The sequence below is a fragment of the Myodes glareolus genome, chromosome 21 (genome assembly GCF_982192425.1).
Source record: "Myodes glareolus chromosome 21, mMyoGla1.1, whole genome shotgun sequence".
In the NCBI taxonomy this organism is placed as follows: domain Eukaryota; kingdom Metazoa; phylum Chordata; class Mammalia; order Rodentia; family Cricetidae; genus Myodes; species Myodes glareolus.
This window is the reverse complement of record NC_142046.1, coordinates 14941396-14959322: the sequence shown is the minus strand read 5'-3', so window position 1 is coordinate 14959322 and position 17927 is coordinate 14941396. Positions and strand designations below refer to the sequence as shown.

Here is a 17927-nt window from a genome sequence, read left to right as displayed (position 1 = left end):
GGGGTGCACACTGGTGACTTGTGGTAGTGGTGGATCCACTCACCCCCTTTCCCTCAGCCTGCCCCTATCCTGGCCTGTCAGCAAGGATGCTTTCTGAGAGCCTTTACGGTTCCGATTTCAGGTTGACTTCCAGCAGAGCTGAAGATGGCTTTCTGCGATGCCCCAGGCAACTTAGGAACTGGCCGTGTGCACTGAACTCCAGAGTGTCTGGGAAGGCGAGAGTGAGTCTGAAGGAGCCCTTGCTAATTACCAAGAAGTGACCAGGAGACCCAAGGCCCAGGGCTCTGACCTTGTAAGGGCAATCAAATCAAACTGAACCTGAGGACGGACTCAGGAGGACCCAGACTTTGCTTCTGAAAGCCTGGGCCAAGGCGAGGACTGAATGTGCTCTAGAGGTAGAAAGCTTTCTTTGCTGGAAGCCCTGGGCTCCTCCCGGCACCACAGGAAAAAACAACCTGGGTCATTCATTCGAGCGGTTTGTACGTGCAAATATTTTTTTTTTTTATAAAAGGTCCTTATTTCCTGTGCCAGAAGCCCATCCCCTCTGTCCACTCTTACTGGTCTCCCTGTCCAGGAGCGGAGTCATAACTGTTTGCATTTGGGCTAATAATGACCTGGGAGCCTGGAGGCGGGAGTGAGCAGAACTGCAAACTTTAATTAGCCTGGTGAGATTAACATCCTAGCAGGGGATTGGGGTGGGGGCCTCCTTCAGGCCTATCTGATCCCAGTAGACACCCCCCCCCCCGTGAAGGGCACCCCTATACAGGATGTGTAGGAGGCTGCACAGCGAGGCTTACACGTGCTGAGTTAATCTCTATTCGCCTAGAAGCTGAGCCTGGCTTCAAAGAACGCCAGGTCGAACGGCTGCCTCTCTGGCTCAGCAGCACTCGCTGGTTTCCTCCCCGCAGAGGCCTCAAGCAGAAAACTCAGACACTGGGCTGTGTGACCTTGGGTTGGTTGCTCACCCTCTCAGTGAGAGGAGACTAAGTGGAAAGGTTGGGACAAATGATGGGATCTGGGAAGCTAAGCCCTACAGAGTGGCCGAATTGTTACTGCCTGGCTACCTAGCCTGGGGTCACACGTTCGGGCAGGGACGAGAATTTTCTGGCCTCCATCTGGCTTAGTATTGAGAGCATCCAGCGGCTCGGGGGCTGTTTCCACCAGCGTCCCCAGGAAATTGGCCTTCCCGAGAATGAAGTCATCTGCTCCTCTTTTATTTATTTATTTATTTATTTTGTTGCCTTTTTCTCCTTCAAGCATGAGCTACCGGGCCTGTGCAGTCCCTCTCCGCGTGCTGCCGCAGGGGGAAGGAGCATAAATAGGGGGACCCCTGGGTGCCACGCGCCGTCCCGGGACAGGCCGAAGGTGAGCTTCCGGGCGGCCAGGGCGAACAATAACAGTAAATAACGCTGCCTCGTCAGCGTCATAAAAACGGAAACGCTTCCACTGTGTTTTAATAAGCGTCGCCCATCAATCTGCCTCCCTGCCGGCCGCGGGCACCGGGCAGGGGACGGGAGGGGGACGAGGGGGCGCGAGTAGCCGGGGTCACGCGCGCCAGCCGGGCCGGGAGGCGGCCGAGCTGAGTAACCGGTTGCCATGGCGACGTGGCCGCGAGGAACAGGAAGCGGCAGAAATAGCAGCCGCCGCGGAGCGGCCCCTCCCCCCGCGAGCCCGTTGCCACGGCGACCGGGAGAGAGCGGGGCTGCGCGGGCGGCCTCCTGCTCGGCCGACTGGCGCATGCGCGGTTCGGCGTGCGCGCAGGGCCTTGCCCAGCAGCCCCCGGGGTGGCCAGTGGGAACCAGGGTGACCCGAGGGTCCGTTGTCTGTTGTGTAAGCCGCCCTGCTCCAGCTTCTGGCAGAGACGATGTTTTCCAAGCCTACAGAGGGCAGGGACGTGGGCACCAGGGTTCTCGACGTGTTCTGAGTGACAGCAGAGCCGGATCCAGGTTGCTCTCGCCATGGGTGGGGCTCCTGGTGACGTCCAGGGATGCCTCCTCTCTCCTGATCCCCTTTTCCACGTGCCTCTTTGCCAGAAGCAACCTGCATAGAACACAAAAACCGTGGCACCCTCCAGGTCCTCTCATGTGGCAGAAAGCAACAACGTTCTCCCTAAAAAGTTGAGGGATGCCTAGATGTTTCATAACAAAAGCCCTCCCCCACACCCCATAATAGCTTGTTTATGTGGAAGTGGCTGCAGCCTTGGGGGTCTGGAGCTAGGGTGTGTGTGTGTGTTTGAGGGGACACACGTGATTACATCTCAGACTGTTTGTGGAGAATTTCCCTCTCTGTAGATCCTGTTTGGTTTGTTTTTAATAAGGGTCAGAGGTCTGGGCTTCTGTGGTGAAGGGGGAAGGGTCACCTCGGATGGCCAGACCAGAGGGTCCCAGAGGACAGGTCACGGGGCCTGCGATGCTAGCTGAGGCCAGTAGCCAAAGCTGCTCCATCTGGCCCCGCTCCCGGCAGGCAGGCAGGCGTAGGCAGCCAGGCTCCAGGCTCCAGGCTCCCTAGTGTGGAGCCCCAGAGGGGACCCCCTGGAATGGGAACTGGTCTCCCTGGGTAGGACAGCTGTCATTTCTCAACGCTGGCCAAGAGAGAAAGGAGTTGCTGCTGTCTGGGTCTTTCCACAGTGTGCTCTAATCAGGATGGGCTTATGTGTGCAGCCTTCCAGTTGGCTGTGTGAAATGGAGTCTGTGGGCTGCTTCAGACTCCTGACCAGCCAGCCCACAGTCTGGACCAAGGGCTGTAGGCAATGTAAGAGCACTACTACCCAGGAGACTCCAGCTGTGTGTCTTTCCCTCCTTCCTCATCCTGAGGAGATAGAGGGGAGTGCTTGCCATGAAGCAGAGCCTGGTGTCCAGAGTCACTGCATCCACCATAGAGGTCTTGGGGTCGTGCTTAACTCTCTCTTTGGGGAAGCCATGAAGATGTGGGAAGGTGAGCACTTGACTATAACCCAGAGAAGGCTCCTGTCCTTGAGGCCAAAGCAGAAGTCAGAGCAGCCACTGACTCTCTAGTAGTTGACCCAGACAGTAATCTGAGGTCTGTATGTCCTTTTATGTAATTTGATTCCTGAGACCAATTCCGAGAGGCAGATACCACCATGGTGTCTGTATGTTAGACTGAGGGCTAGAACCCAGAAGAGTGAAGTCTCTTGCCAGGATGAGCCAAAAGGTAGCACAGGCAGGCGTCTGTCACCCCTGCAGGAGACCAGGCATCACGCTGTGTGTGCTACCGTCACATGTCAGCCCCCCCCCCATACACACACTTGCTCATCCCTTCCCATTTTGGTGGCTATATCCAGAGCCTTCCCTTTGTACCGAGTCAGGACACCCATCCCTCCTTTCTGAGGCTAACAGAGAGACTAGTCCTCTTGGTGGTGGCTGCTGGTGGAGTGAGGGGTGATGGGAGGGTGGGACTTCAAGGCTCTGTGAACCACACACAGCTTTGCAGTCTACCCCAGAGCTTGAGACCTGTCTAGCCTCTCCCTTGTCCCTTCCTGCCGTTGATACGGCAGGGTTGGGGGCCCTCACTAGGCAGGCGTGTGGCATCCAGATGGTGTGGTTAACCACGCCGGACCCATAAATCAGCAGTATTGTCCCAGCCTTCCTCCCCTCTTCTGTGCTGTCACCTGGAGGAGGAGCTGGTGTGAGAAGCCCCTCCAGCCCCGCCCACCAGCCCCAGGCTTTGTTCCCAGTCAGTGGCCAGTGTCTGTTTGAATACTGGCCGTCACTGCCGGCCTGTGTGACTTTGACTAAGCTCCATCTCCCTGTTAGCCTCAGTTTCCTCATCCGTAAAATCTGGGCAGTCACAACACCTGCTGTCCCAAGAACAAGATGCAGTCTCATGCGTGGGAGGCCCTGCCAAGCCTGCTTCCTGGCCTTGCAACGCAGTAGATCCTCCCACGATCCGGCTCTCACCCTCTTCTACCTGCCTTTGAGTCAGAGAAGGAAAGCAAGCTGCCCAGTGCCACACAGCCAATTAGCAGAGGAGCAGGGATTACGCTTGGCAAGCCGGAATGACACTAAAGACCTCACCCCGGGTTCCAGCCAGCCAGCCCTCCCCAGCCCCTCTGAGGCCACTCTGCCTGTGTCTGCAGTGACAACGGCATTGTTAGCCTTGCCCAGAGCCACTGTGTAACCCAGGTCTGAAAAGATGCCTTAATAGGTCCTTAATAAAGCTGCAGAGACAGCGGCTTCCCGGGGCAGGGTCCAGGTGCAGCAGATGCGACCTAATGGAAATGTCAGGGATGGGGCAGTGGGGGAGCCACCTGCTCACATCTCAGACTCATCTCCCTGTCCTCAGCTGAGTCAGTGGATGCAGGGAACGGTCCCTCCTCCCTCCTCCCATCCACCCCTGCATTCATTCATCCATCCTTCCTCTCACCCCAGTATGTCAACCACACAGTGTCCAGGTTCCCCTCTTCCTGTGAAAAGACATGAGGCTCATAACGGGGCACAGCTGAGGAGAGAGTCAGTGGGGCTGTGAGATCAGCGGCTGCAGCCCCCCCCCCAAGGCCCAGGGTGCCTAGCCACACCCTCACCCTTCTGGGCCACCCTCTCCTGATCTGTTTGTCGGGCTGCTGTGATGAAAAGGTACTTTTCATCTTACCTTTACTCTAGGTAAGATAGCAGAATGTCTTTTCCACAGTTCTGGGAGCATGGGAACCCCAAGACCAAGGTGCAGGCATATTTTAGATCTTGTTGGGGCTTGTTCTCCTACATGGAGCCTTCTAGCCATGCTTGAGCGTAATGAGGAGGGAAGCAAGCCCCTGGAATCATCTCTTCCCTCTCTCCTTCCTTCCTTCCTTCCTTCCTTCCAGACACGGACTCACCACATAGCCAAGTCTGGCCTTGAACTCACCATCCCGCGCCTCAGCCTCCTAAGATTACAGGGGCGTGTGCACCACTCCTTGGTCCCTCAGGTCTCTTTGTTTTTTATTAGTGCATATTAATTATACAGAGTGATGAGTGTCCTTGTCATCTCTCGCCACTATTATGAGGACTAGTCCGTCTGTGAGCCGAAGCCCTCGTGTCCTAACCCAAAGTCCTCAACCTCAAAGTACAATTTCCTAGTACCACCTTGATTAAGGAATTTTGTTCCCTGTGTGCACGCACGCACGCACCCCCCCACACACACACACATACGAAACAGAGTACAAATTTCAGGAGATAGGTCTCCTTACACCGTGAGTGGGGATTGAACTCAGGCTGTCAGGTGTGGTGGCAAGCTCCTTAACCTTCTGAGCCCTAATAGCACCTCCTAAAACCCCCATCATAAGTGGATCATGTCCCAACATGTATGACTGCATTCACATCACAGCAGAAGGGGCGGGATGTGGCGTTCCCGCAGTTCTAAAGCTCCATGCAGGATATGCAACCCATTCGGGTCCTAAAGCTCCGATCTAAAACCCACTGAACTGAGGCGGAGCCTGGTCACAAAGGGAACACAGGCAGAGGCATGGAATGACTTGGAAGGGGCTGGCAGAACACTGGACTAGGGGCAGGAACCAGGGCCAGACCTTGGGGTCTATAACCCTAGGGAGAAGTTGTATCCTGAGAGTGTCCATCAGGTTAGATGAGATGCCTTGGGGTACCCATGGCTGTGGGGACACTGCTGTTAGTGATGTCATGAAACTCCATGGCAAGGAAGTAGCTCTGAAGTGACCCCATTCGTAAACACTTAAAATTTTTTCTTTCAGAAAATGGTCAGCAGCAGGTGGTGACTCATGCCTTTAATCCCAGCACTTGGGAGGCAGAGGCACGCGGATCTCTGTGAGTTCGAGGCCAGCCTGATCTACACAGCAAATACCAGGACAGACAAGGCAGAGAGAAACGAGAGAGAGAGAAAGAGAGAGAGAGAGAGAAGGAAAGAAGGAAAATGGCTAGCAGAGTGATGATGGTACACGCCTTTAATCCCAGCACTTGGGAGGCAAAGGCAGATGGCTCTCTGAATTTAAGACCAACCTGGTCTACAGAGTGAGTTTCCAGGACAGCCAGGGCTGTATAGAGTGACCCTGCCTCGAATAATTGATGAATAAACAAACAAACAAATGCCAGAAAAACAAAAACAAAGCAAAATGGAAGTGTCTGACTTGTACTGGGCCCAGGTGCTAGAACAGTGAAAACCACAGTCTAGATGGGGAGCAGATGGTACTGTTAGTGCCCCACCCACAGCTGGATGAGATTATGTAAAGGATTCTGAGGTTGCATCAAGGTTTAAAGGTGAAGAACTCTGTGATCCATTAGTAATGCCTGCCACAGGCACGTTGAGGGGAGCAAAGGCCAGGATGCTGGTTAGCCATACTGTGAATTGAGAGTAAGAAGGCATTTAGACCGGAGGCCCTGTGGTAGTGGCTGCTTGTTAGAGGACCCTGATCAAGTCTCTGTTCTACTGCCTGCCTCAGTTTGCTTTGAGAAGCAAATATGCTGATGAGGACTCACGGTTACCTGGAGGGTCAGGAGGCAAAGGTCACACTCAGGAGCTCAGGAGCTCAAAATTCCTGCCTTCCTGTTTCCACCCGACCTGTTCTAGTCCATGCCTGGGCCACTGGGTGGTGGAAGGAAGAGGCTGAAGGGCCCTAAACCGTCTCCTCTGTGACACTTGTGAAGGGGTGGGAAATCCAAGAGGAGGGCTTCCCTCCTCTGTAACCCTCCCTCCTCGGCCCATGGGAGGAAGACAGGGGAGGTGGGACAGGGTGGGTGGGGCCGGGGTGTGCAGCACACCCTGAGGTTACCTGGGTCCATAAGGGCTCCTTGGCAAGATGCTGTTCCTGAGGGGAAGAACAGAGAGGTAAGCGGACAGTGCAGGGTCCTGGGAGTGACGGAGGTGGCAGAGATGCCTAGCAAGCCAGGGTCTGTGCTGTGGAGAGCCTGGCAGCAGCCTCAACTCAAACCTGGAACCCAGAAGTGGTGGGCCCAGGCAAACGTGCGTGGAGAGAAGACCATGCAGGAAGAAGGTAGCGCCCTGGAGCCCCGGGCTGCTGTGGAATCCTGAAACTGGAGATGTCTCTGTGATGCTCACAGCCTGTATTCTTTGAGGAAGGGTGAGTGGGGCTGGGCAAATCCACCTGCTTCTCCCTTGCACTCCTTCTCTTCCAGCCAGTCCCATCTGCTGTGTGCGGAGCTACTGGCCTGCCATTAAGTTAGGCTGGAGGCCCATTGCTCTGTGGCCACAGATCTCCATGTCCTGGCCACCTGCCCTTTAGGCCCCTGGTCCAGATTCAGACCCCAGGCAGGATTCTAGGGTTGAGCAGCACCGGAATCAGTGAGCTTGTCTCTCTCATCTGGCGGACTTGGATGGTGAGAGCCCCTAGGAGGGGAGGCAGCCTCCCAAGGCCACAGAAGAAAGCATTCTCTCTTTGACTTTTTGTCTTCCAGAACAGAGGACACAAAGACCTTGACTTTGACCACAGGAAATAAAAACACTTGGGCCTTAAAGCCAGGAGTTTGCCTTAGTTAAGACATGGGCAACGGGCTGTGTGATTTTGGGTGTGTTACTGTCTTAGTTAGGGTTTCTATTGCTGTAGAGAGACCCTAGGACCACGACAACTCTTATAAAGGAAAACATCTCACTGGGGCTGACTTACAGTTTCATAGGTTTCATCCACTAGCGTCATGGCGGGAAGCATGGCAGTTTGCAGGCAGACATGGTACAGGAGAAGGAGCTGAGAGTTCTATATCTTGATCCACAGGCAACAGCAGGAATCTGAGCCAGGCTTGAGCATCTGGGCCCTCAAAGCCCACCCCCCACAGTGACACACTTCCTCCTAAGAGTGCCAGTCCCTATGGGCCAAGCGTTCAAACACTGAAGTCTGTGGGGGCCCTTCCTAGTCAAGCCGCCACAGTTACCTGACCTCTCTGAGTTCCACGATGCTGGTGAAGATGGGGTGAAGGACACTCACGAGGACACAGGTGTCCTGGCACGTCCTTATGTTTCGATGGATTGGAGCTTGTGCTAGGGTAGGGGCTGGTGATGACCTGGACTTTTATGCAAATGTGGTGGCTCCATCCTTTTCTGTTGTTGTTGTTGTTCTGAAAAGATCCTAGAAAAATCATGGCTGCTGATGACCTGGATCCCGCTACACCCTATAGCAACTCCTAAGGGGCAAGCTCAGGGGTAGAGCGAGGTGGCCGGCTTCCCAGCCATGTTTTTCTGGCAGGGGAAATTTATTGGCCTGTGGTGCGGAATAGTGTTTCTCTTAATTAGCAGGAAGTCGACCAATTTCTTAATAAAGGGCTTTGTAGAGGCTCGCAGTTGGGGTTGATAAGGTGGAGGGGAGTAAGCAGGGGCATTAGGCCCTGCAGAGCTCCGCCTTGGCCACAGGTGTTGTGGGAGGAGCCAGCTCTGACCAGCTGTTCTGGTAGTGTTTGTTTGTTTGTTTGTTTGTAATCAGCTTGGCAGAAGCTAGGGTCACCCGGGGAAAGGAAACTCCAGTGAGAAATGTCTCCAGAAGGTGGCCCGGTAGTGGGGTCTGTGGCACATTTTTTTTTAACTGATGATTGACGTTGGTGGATCCAGCCCACTGTGGGTGGTGCCAACCTGGGCAGGAAGGCCTAGGTTGTATAAGACAAGGAGCGGAGCAAGCCAGGAGAAGCAAGCCAGTGACAGCATTCCTACGAGGCCTCTACCTCAGTTCCTGCCTTGACTTCCCTCATGATGGACTGTAGCTGTAAGGTGATAGAAACCCTCTCCTTCCCAGTCATGGTGTTTATCACAGCAATAGAAAGCTAACCAGGGGACCCACAGAGAGCGAAGTGTACCTCTCTGGCCTTTGACCTGTGCCTTTTGGTGTGGTAAGGAAACAGGTTGGTCCCGAGGTTGTCTTCCTTTCTTCCACAACACCAGGGCCTGCAGCAGTGCTGATAAACAACCCCATCTTACAGATGTGAAAACGGAGGCCCGGAGAGAGTTGGCACCCTGCCCCCACCTGACTTGCCATAGCCAGGTACCCTTGTGAGTTTGTGGAAATGAAGAAGCAGGTAGGTTACTGAAAGGCGCAACTTCAGGACAGATGGATGGCCTGTGCCACCTGCCCTCTACCGTAGGGCCCCGTGCCTGTGGCCTGACCTTACAGGACTTCAGCTGAGAGGGATCCTGCTTACCAGGAAATGGCTGCTTTCTGATGTCAAGATTTGGGGGTTCATAAGTCACCTCAGGGCTCTCCAGAGACCTATCTACCTCATGCACTGGGTGAAAGGGACCCAGCATTCCCCAGTCCCTGCACCTGCATGCCGCACTTGCTACTGCTGAGAGTCCCCAAGTCTCACAGTCCAGAAGAGCAGGGACACACCTCACCCTTCTCCTGGACATGCCCCCACCCTTCCCATCCCTTTTATAAACTGTTTAAACAGGGCTCTCTTTCTCTGTGCTAGCCGCTGTTCCAGGCACTTTAAAGGTGTTTATCCTCCATAGGAAGGAAGTACCATTATGTGCCCATTATACAAATGAGGAAACTGAGGCACAGAGAAAATGAAGTGATTGTTCAAAGGGTTGTAGGGGGCGTTAAGCAAGCGAATCTGTTTAAAGACACGATCACTCATTAATACACAGAAAAATCTTCACTTTTGTCTCTCTCTAGCTCAGACCCCTACCCTTCAAAATACAACTCATCTCAGAAGCTGTTGCCCTAGTCTGCTTTCCAGGACAGGGTCTCCAGCTGCAGATGTCCTCAGAGTTTTACTTGGCCTTGGCCCTGGTCATGTCCTCCCCAGCTCTTGACCACTGAGAGTCTCGGGCAGGTGGGTGACCCAGTCAGCCCAATGCAGGCACTCTGCCAAGGAGCAGGGCCCATTGGTCTGGGCTCGTTCATTTGTCAGGTGTTTGTGGAGAGCCACTCTGTGTCAGAGCCTGTGAACAAGACAATCCAGGAGTACACACTGTGTGCATTGCCACCAAATAAACCCGTCACTTTAGCTCAGTGACCTTTAGGCTGGCATCCGTCCTGAGGACGGGCAGAACTAGCTGGGCAGTTAGGAGACCCCAGGGAGCAGCCTAAACTGAGGCTGGAGGTGGGGGCCACAGGGAGTGTCCAGGCTATGGGTGAGGCAGGTGAGGCCCAAGGGGTCCTCAGGTCCTCTCGGAGGCGAGCACCCTGCACCAGGATCCAGGGGTGGGCCTGTGTCCTCACAAGCGACAGACACTAGAAAGGATGAGCAACAGAGGTCTGGTCCCTGCCCCCGGATTCCATTCTGATGGGGGAGAGAAATGGGTGACAGCAGCCGAGTGACCAAGTAAACAAGGTCACTGCCCAGCATAAGGCTAAGGAAGCCATGGGTCTGGGAGGCGGGGGTCAGCAAACAAGGTCACCGCTGAGCACAGGGCTAAGGAAGCCATGGGTCTGGGAGGCGGGGGTCAGCAAACAAGGTCACCGCTGAGCATAGGGCTAAGGAAGCCATGGGTCTGGGAGGCAGGGGACAGGAAACAAGGTCACTGCCCAGCATAGGGCTAAGGAAGCCATGGGTCTGGGAGGCGGGAGTCAGCAAACAAGGTCAATGCTGAGCATAGGGCTAAGGAAGCCATGGGTCTGGGAGGCGGGGGTCAGCAAACAAGGTCACCGCTGAGCATAGGGCTAAGGATGCCATGGGTCTGGGAGGCCAGGGTCAGCGCTGAAGCTGCAGCTGGCACGTTTTCCTGAGGGAGCTGGGAGCCACAGATGGCTCTGGAGCAAGGGACTGGTGTGATTGGGTAGAGGTCAGATGACATCTGTACTCTGGGCTGGGGATGGAGGAGGAAGAACCGAAGGCTAGAGGTGGATGGGGTATCTAGGCAGGAGCTGGAGCTTGGTCAGGACTGGTCACCCTGCGGAAACTCTGGGTTTGGAAACTCCCTAAAGAGCAGAGAGCAGAGGGCAGGAGTAGGTGGCTGAGGCTAAGGAGAGAAGTGAGGAGGTGGGGCTGAAGCCCAGGTCACTGAACAGGATGACAACAGGACAGGGTAGCCCTGGACTGCCCCGTGTGGATGCCTTCCTCATAGCGGAAAGCCCAGCGGAAGGGTTAACAGGACAGGACCTGACTCCTGGACCCCACAGAAGGGCTCATTCAGCCTTCTGTTGGGGTGTCCCTGCCTTATTCCAGGACACCAGCAGTGAAGGACGCTCTAGAACCTTGAGAATTTTTCTCAAGGGGATTGGGGTTCAGAGCCTTACTTGGCCAAGAGCAGATTTCCTGGGATGGGGGCCCCTGTGCTCACCCTCTGCTCAGCTGTGGAGACCACTTTTGCCGTGGTCACCCACATCCCTTCCAGAACAGCTCACTCCTGACTCAGTGGAAGCCATGAGTGGGGCAGGAAGGGACCTGCACTCTCCTCCCATTATGATTCTTGCTGGACCCCTTACCCTTTGGTAAGCTGCCCTTCCCCTCAGGGTGGGGCTGAGCTGGGACCCAGAAGGGCTCTGTCACTGTGCCTTGCAGAGAATGGGGGTGGGGGGGGTCGGGCACAAGCGAGCAGTGTCTGAAACCTAATTGTGTTCTGTCTAATCCATCAGCAGAGGACAGCTCGCCAAGCCCCTCCCGGCTGGCTGATAAATGCCGTTCCAGGCCCCCTGTGTGCCAGGGTTGCCTTAATTGGTATCAGGACGTGCCTGGACTCCATCGTCCAGGCCATTGCCTTCCCCCTGCCTGCTTATTCCTGCTGCAGTCCCTAGCTAGTCTCTGGCTGCCCACCTCCATCCCTGGGAGCACAGGCCCAAGAGGATTTGGAGCCAGCAGGACCTCACCGTCCAGGGCACTGGTCGGAGCGTTGCCCTCTCCCTCAAGAAGGCAATTCAATGTGCCTGGCCCAGGAAGACAGTGGGCGGATGCAGAGAAGTGTAGACAGGCACGGATGCATTTCCACGGGAACAACATGGAAGGGTAAAAGGGTCATGTGATAAAGTTTTGCTGAGGCTCACACAAGAAAGGAGAGCCAGAACAAGGTGACCCTGGAAACAGCCCAAGACTGGCTGATTGGTCCTCACTGTCCTTCAGGTTATGAGAGCATTCCCACGTGAAGCTCTTCCCAGTGTGTAGGCCACTCCAGATTCTGATAGGAATGGAGAATCAGCAAGGGGCTGAGTAGTGAGCAACTGGGATTAGCACTTTTCACTCATTCATTCATTCATTCATTCATTCCTCCAGGATGTTCTGAGCAGCCAGCTGCCTCTCTTAGAAACCTGACCAGACAGGGAGCAGGATTTTTAGGGTTGTGTGCAAAAGGAAAATTGTCCGACACATTACTGAGGTCATCCAGGTGGCCACTGCACACACTCCCTTCAACACGGGAGCTGGTTCTGCTGGTCAAGGGCCACCAGTCTGTGGCCAGGGTGCCTGGAAGGACAGCAAGTCCAGAGTGATCCTACCCTGAACCCCAACTCTTAGCTGCAACCCTGAAACTAGTCATTGCTCCTTGTTATTTATTTTTTATTGCTTTTAAGACAGTCTGTATATCTTTTTAAGACAGTCTTGTGTACTTTTAAGACAGTCGTGTGTATCTCAAGCTGTCTTCAAACTGAATATGTCGCTGGGAATGACCTTGAACTGATCCTCCTGTCTCTACCTCCAAAGGATTCCAGGTGTGTGCTACTGATGGTTTCCGTGGTGCTGGCGACAGAATACAGGGCCTTATGGATGCTAGACAAGTGCTACATTAACTGAGCGAGGGCCCTAGGTTTCTGTTTTATTTTGGGTTTTTTGTTTGTTTTTGTTTGTTTTTTGTTTTTGTTTTCTTTTATTTTGTCTTTTGAGACAGGGTTTCTCTGTGTAGCTTTGGAACCTGTCCTGGCACTCACTCTGTAGCCCAGGCTGGTCTCAAACTCACAGAGATCCGCCTGTTTTTGCCTCCCGATTGCTGGGACTAAAGGTGTGCACCGCCACCACCCAGCTAGATTTCTGTTTTTTGTTTTTTGTGTACTGCTGCAGTGAAGCACCATGACCAAAAAGCAAGCTGGAGAGGAAGGGGTTTATTTGACTTACACTTCCATATAACAGTTCATCACTGAAGGAAATCAGGACAGGAACTCAAGCAGGGCAGGAACCTGGAGGTAGGAGCTGATGCAGAGGCCATGGAGGGTGCTGCTTACTGGCTTGTTCCTCATGTTTTTCTCAGTCTGCTTATATAACCCAGGACAAACAACCCAGGGATGGCATCGCCTACAATAAGCTAGGTCCTCCCCCATCAACTACTAATTAAGAAAATACCTTAGTTGGGTGATGGTGGCACACATCTTTAATCCCAGCACTTAGGAGACAGAGGTAGGCAACAAATCTCTGTGAGTTCGAGCCAGCCTGGTCTACAGAGTGAGTTCTAAGACAGCCAGAGTTGTTACACAGTGAAACCCTGTCTCGAAAAATCAAAATAGAAAATACCTTACAGGGTTGCTAATGTTGTAGAGGCATTTTCTTAATTTTTTTTCTGGTTTTTGGTTTTTAGAGACAGGGTTTCTCTTTGTAGCCCTGGCTGTCCTGGAACTCACTTTGTAGACGAGGCTAGCCTCAGACTTACGGATATCCAATTGCCTCTGCCTCCTGAAGCCTGGAATTAAAAGCATGTGCCACCACTGCCTGGCTTTAAATTTTTAAATTTTTCTTAATGTTTCCTCTTAGTGTATATGTTTTGCCTGTATTTCTATCTGTGCTTCAGATCCCCCAGAACTGAAATTAGAGGCAATCATGAGTTGCCGCATGAATGCTGGGAATTGGACCCTGATCCTCTGGAAGAGGAGGCAGTGCTCTTATCTGCTCTCAGATGAGTTTAGCTTGTGTCAAGTTGACATAAAACCAGCCAGCAAGTTTGTTTTGAGAAAAGGTGTCTAAAGTAGCTCAGGCTGAATTCAAACTCCCTTTAGATCCCAGCTGGCCTTGAACTCCTGACCCTCCCTGCCTCAGCTTCCTAGCTAGGATGACGGAAGTCCATTCCTCCATCAGGTCTCCCTCTCCCCCTTCCTTCTTTCTCAGATTCTGCTCCCCATCCCAGTGTTGGCGGTCAAACACCGGACTTCACAATCCTGGGTGAGTTTCGCCGGGGAGGGGGGCTGCACTCCAGCCCCTGGAGCCCAGCCTCCAGCGACTTTATAAAAAAGAGAAAAGAAAGTGGCTGTGTGGGTGACAAACAAAACACATGATCGGTGTAAAAACTGAGATCCCAGGGCTACCAAGGTAGCTCAGGCAATAGGGGCACGTATGCCATGTCTGCAGACCTGAGTTCAGTCCTCAAGGCCCACATGAAAGAAGCAGGAAACCAACCCCCAAAAGTTGCTTCTGACCTCCTCTTGTATGCTATGGCACATGCACACCCACGCACACACACACACACACACTCACACACACTAAATTAACATAGGTCTTGCTCAGTGTGGGCTCTTGGAAGCTCTCTCACACACACACCCCAGTAAGAAGGGACATCCAGGTCAGGCAAGGAGACAAAGAACTCTCCTTCCATCCAGTTCCTCCAAGCAGGGAGGCGAGGCTCTTTCTACCACAATGGCTTCTCCCCAGACCCATCCTGGCTCCTCTCTCCTTCCTCTTCCTTCACTCACTGCCCCCTGGCCCTGGCCCCAGGGAAGCCTGTGAGCTGCAGCTCCAGTGGGCCCGAGCCACCAGACTCCCAGTCTTCTCTCCTGCAGCACACCCAGCTTCCTGTGGTTTGCACGCCTGTCCTCTGGTGATTAAGGCCCCTTCTGAGCGCCACTTGTCAGCAGCCACCAGCCTGGAATTGTAGAGTGGCCCGACTCCTTTAAACAGCAAGCAAACACCTCCAATACACACACACACACACACACACTCCCACAGACACACATACACACAGACACAAACACACAGACACACATATACTCAGACACACACGCGCACACACACACATAGAGCGAATGAAGTTCGTCCGTCCCTGGACATTCAGAGATCTGGAGCTGCTCCCAGGAACACTGCCTGCCAAGGAACACTGGAAACTTTCAGAAGAAGTCAGCCATCACTCTAAAAGGCAGACCAGAGCTTTGTCTTGCTGTTTACATGGTGGACAGGCATCTATTTCCCTTAAAGGAGGAATCTGAGGCTCAGAGAGGGTAAACCTCTTCCTCAAGGTCACCCAGCCTAGATTTTCAGCCCTAGCACTTGGGATTCAGCTGTCAGATGCCAGAAACACAAATGACTGCACCCTGAATACAGTGTCAGCACAGGCTGGGCCAGGAGCTGGAGCTAAGGGTGAGGGAGGGGCTGCACATAACCGACTGGGTGGTGGCCAGAATGCCAACCTCAGCGGTCCTTGTAGGTGGCACAGCCTAAGAAAGCCAGGTACCCCTCTGCTGATGCCCCAGCTATGGCTTACTATGGAGTGTAGCAAAGGGAGGGCTGTGGGACCTCCAGACAGGACCGAGAGCAATCTCAGGCACTCCCATGCAGGGACCTGGGTGCAGTCTGGCCACAAAATCACCGCCGTGACCTCCAGGTGCAGTCCGGAAGCTTTGCCTTTCTCTCTTGCTTGGAAACACTCCCTGGAACCCTCAGGAGCAGATGATGCCCAGGATGGCCAGAAAAGGAGGCCTGGTGGAGCTCCCTGCCACCCCTGTACCCTGCAGCTTCGTTCCCCCCTCCTGCTGCAGTGCCTCCACGCTCATTAGAGCAGAGCTGAGCTTGCTCTGGGTATAGAGCACTGTGAGCACAGCCTGGCTTTTATCTCCTGCTTGAGCACCAAGCGTGAGTCTCCACCATCTCCAGCTTCCTCTCCTCATGGCAGAGCAGATGCCAGGGCTTCCTGGACCTCTGGCAGACCCCTGAGATGGACTGGACTTTCCCATAGGTTCCCCCAGTCCCCCCACCATATCCCAGATGGTTGGGATCAATATCCTGAGAGGGACCGTCCACACCAGAGACCTGCCAAGCTGTTCGTCAGGGGGCAGGTGAATGTGCTTGACCCACCTGCCAAGGTTGGGAACAGGCCCTTCCAGTCCCCAAGGGACCGAGTGTGCTGAGCCTCATGGGGAGCTGGGACTCATTGCCTCTCCCCCAGTCATGTGTCAGCTAGTGGTGGCTGCAAGCGCTATAATGGAGCAGGGCCCTTCCCATAGCACCAAGGCTGGTGTCCCAGCGCCTGGTTGTTTACAATACGTTTACAATAATGCAATGCAATTTTTTGTTGTTGTTTCCTTAGGGAAGGATGTTCAGGAAAACAGGATGCCCAAGGGCTAGCACGATGGCCCAGTCGTAACCTAGAGATGCCTGCAGCAGGACCTTATTATGCCTTGATTTCCATCCGTGGAGACCAACAGGGTGGAAGAAGAGAAACACCTCCCAGAAGTCATCCTCTGGCCTCCACATGTGCACCACGGCACATGTGCACTCAACGTAAACACACACACAAATAATAAATAAACTTTAATAACAGTAACTACAAAAATGGGACAAAATAAAACAAAACCCAACAGACACTCAAATTCCCATCATCAGGAGCTGGCAAAACTACTCAACAGATCAAGTGTCTGCTGTGCAAACAGGGGCCAGATTCAATCCTTAGCACCAGGCACAAGGTCGGGAGTGAGGTGTGTGCCCGCAGTGCCAGCGCTGGGAGGGCAGGAGCGAGGATCCCTGGCTCTTGCTGACCGGCCACCCTGGCTGAATCATTGAGCTCCAGATTCAATGAGAAACTTGGTCTCAAAACATAGTGGAGAGCCATGGAAGAGGACATGTGACATCAAGCTCCGCTCCCTGAACCGGCATACTCGTGCACACACACACACACACACACACACACACACACACACACACACACCAATAACATCTCATCACTAGCCAGGCGTGGAGGCTCCTACCTTTCATCCCAGGACTTGGCAGGCTGAGGCAGCAGGGTGGAGAGTTGGAGTTTGGCCACAGTCAGGGCTACACCGTGAGTTCTGGGCCAGCCTGAGCTACGTAGCAAGACCTTGTCTATAAATTAGCTGATAATTAGTTACTTGCCAATATCCACGTCTCTTTATGAAACCAATTAATATTCTAAAGCCCCTGAAATATGAAGCTTGTATTAGACAAGCCGATTACTCTTCACAGAAAAGGGCTCTGCTTGGCCTTGTCTCCCACACGGAGACTGCTCAGCTGTGAACCAGGCAGGCTCAGGGATGCCTGTCTCGGGACACTGCCGCATTCGGTGTCTGACCTACAGTTCGAGCCTTTTCACTCCTCTTTCAGGATAATCTGCAGGGTTCAGGATCCACCCTCTGGTCCCAGGATTGGTGTCTCTCCTAGGCCTTTCTCTGAGCTGCACACAGTTCAAGCAGCTTTTACGCATGTATGAAGATCGCTGAGAGGTTTGACAGCCTCCGTACAGAAGGCACAGGCATATGGCTTCCTGCTCTTTCAGTCTGAATAGCTGGCTCTTGTCCTCACAGTATTAAGATGGCTGCCTCACCTCTAGCCATCACATCCGCATTCTATTCAAAAATAAAAGGAATAAGGTGAAGGCTATTTTCCATGAAAAATTTGCCTTTAGATTCAGGAAAGACATTCTGTCTTTATCCCATTGCCCAGAGCTGAGGCACCCTAGCTGCAAGGGATGCTTAACTAAAAATGTCAGTATTAAGTTTTTCTGGGTTCTATAGCAGAGGACATCCAGGGACAAGAGGCTTGAAATATGTGTGAGGTCAAACTGGTTAGGTCTGGAAAGGTTTAGCAGGGATTTCACGGTGGTAGCTTTCCTGACTGTTTGGGGCTCGCTCATCTTCCTCTGCTCACAGTGTGCAGCTGAGTGGGACTCCAGGCTCTCCCGTGTCACCAGGATCCCCAGCACTGTCTTCCCTCCAGAGCTCACTCCCCAGTCAGCAGTCCCAGAAACATTCCCTGCCCGCTGTCCAAAGTCTGCAAATGGAACCATTGTTTTTCCAGGGTGGGGTGACCCTGCAAAATGCCAGACCCCCAGGGACACAAGGACTCTAAGAACAGTGGGTTCATTCTAACGGTCTGTGTTTACAT

At 53.5% G+C, this 17927-nt stretch overlaps 1 protein-coding gene and 1 long non-coding RNA gene across 3 annotated transcripts; one reads left to right on the top strand and one right to left on the bottom strand.

Annotated features, from left to right (window-relative positions):
• Positions 1-1214: 1214 nt before the first annotated feature.
• Positions 1215-7842, bottom strand: LOC146890489 (uncharacterized). Of its 2 annotated transcripts, XM_085681404.2 has the most exons (3): positions 7586-7842; positions 6734-6769; positions 1215-2040 (listed from the first exon to the last, which is right to left on the bottom strand). In XM_085681404.2, exons 1-3 carry the CDS (start codon positions 7625-7627, stop codon positions 1546-1548), a joined length of 573 nt encoding a protein of 190 aa, XP_085537530.2. In that variant the 5' UTR covers positions 7628-7842; the 3' UTR covers positions 1215-1545. The 2 variants fall into 2 exon arrangements, with proteins under 2 accessions (XP_085537530.2, XP_085537529.2); XM_085681403.2 differs by lacking the exon at positions 7586-7842 and having other exon boundaries at positions 6734-6856.
• Positions 6930-16499, top strand: LOC125398907 (uncharacterized). Its single transcript, XR_007231549.3, has 3 exons — positions 6930-7042; positions 13929-13982; positions 16117-16499. It is a non-coding gene; the product is annotated as an uncharacterized LOC125398907 (long non-coding RNA).
• The last annotated feature ends 1428 nt before the right edge of the window (positions 16500-17927 follow it).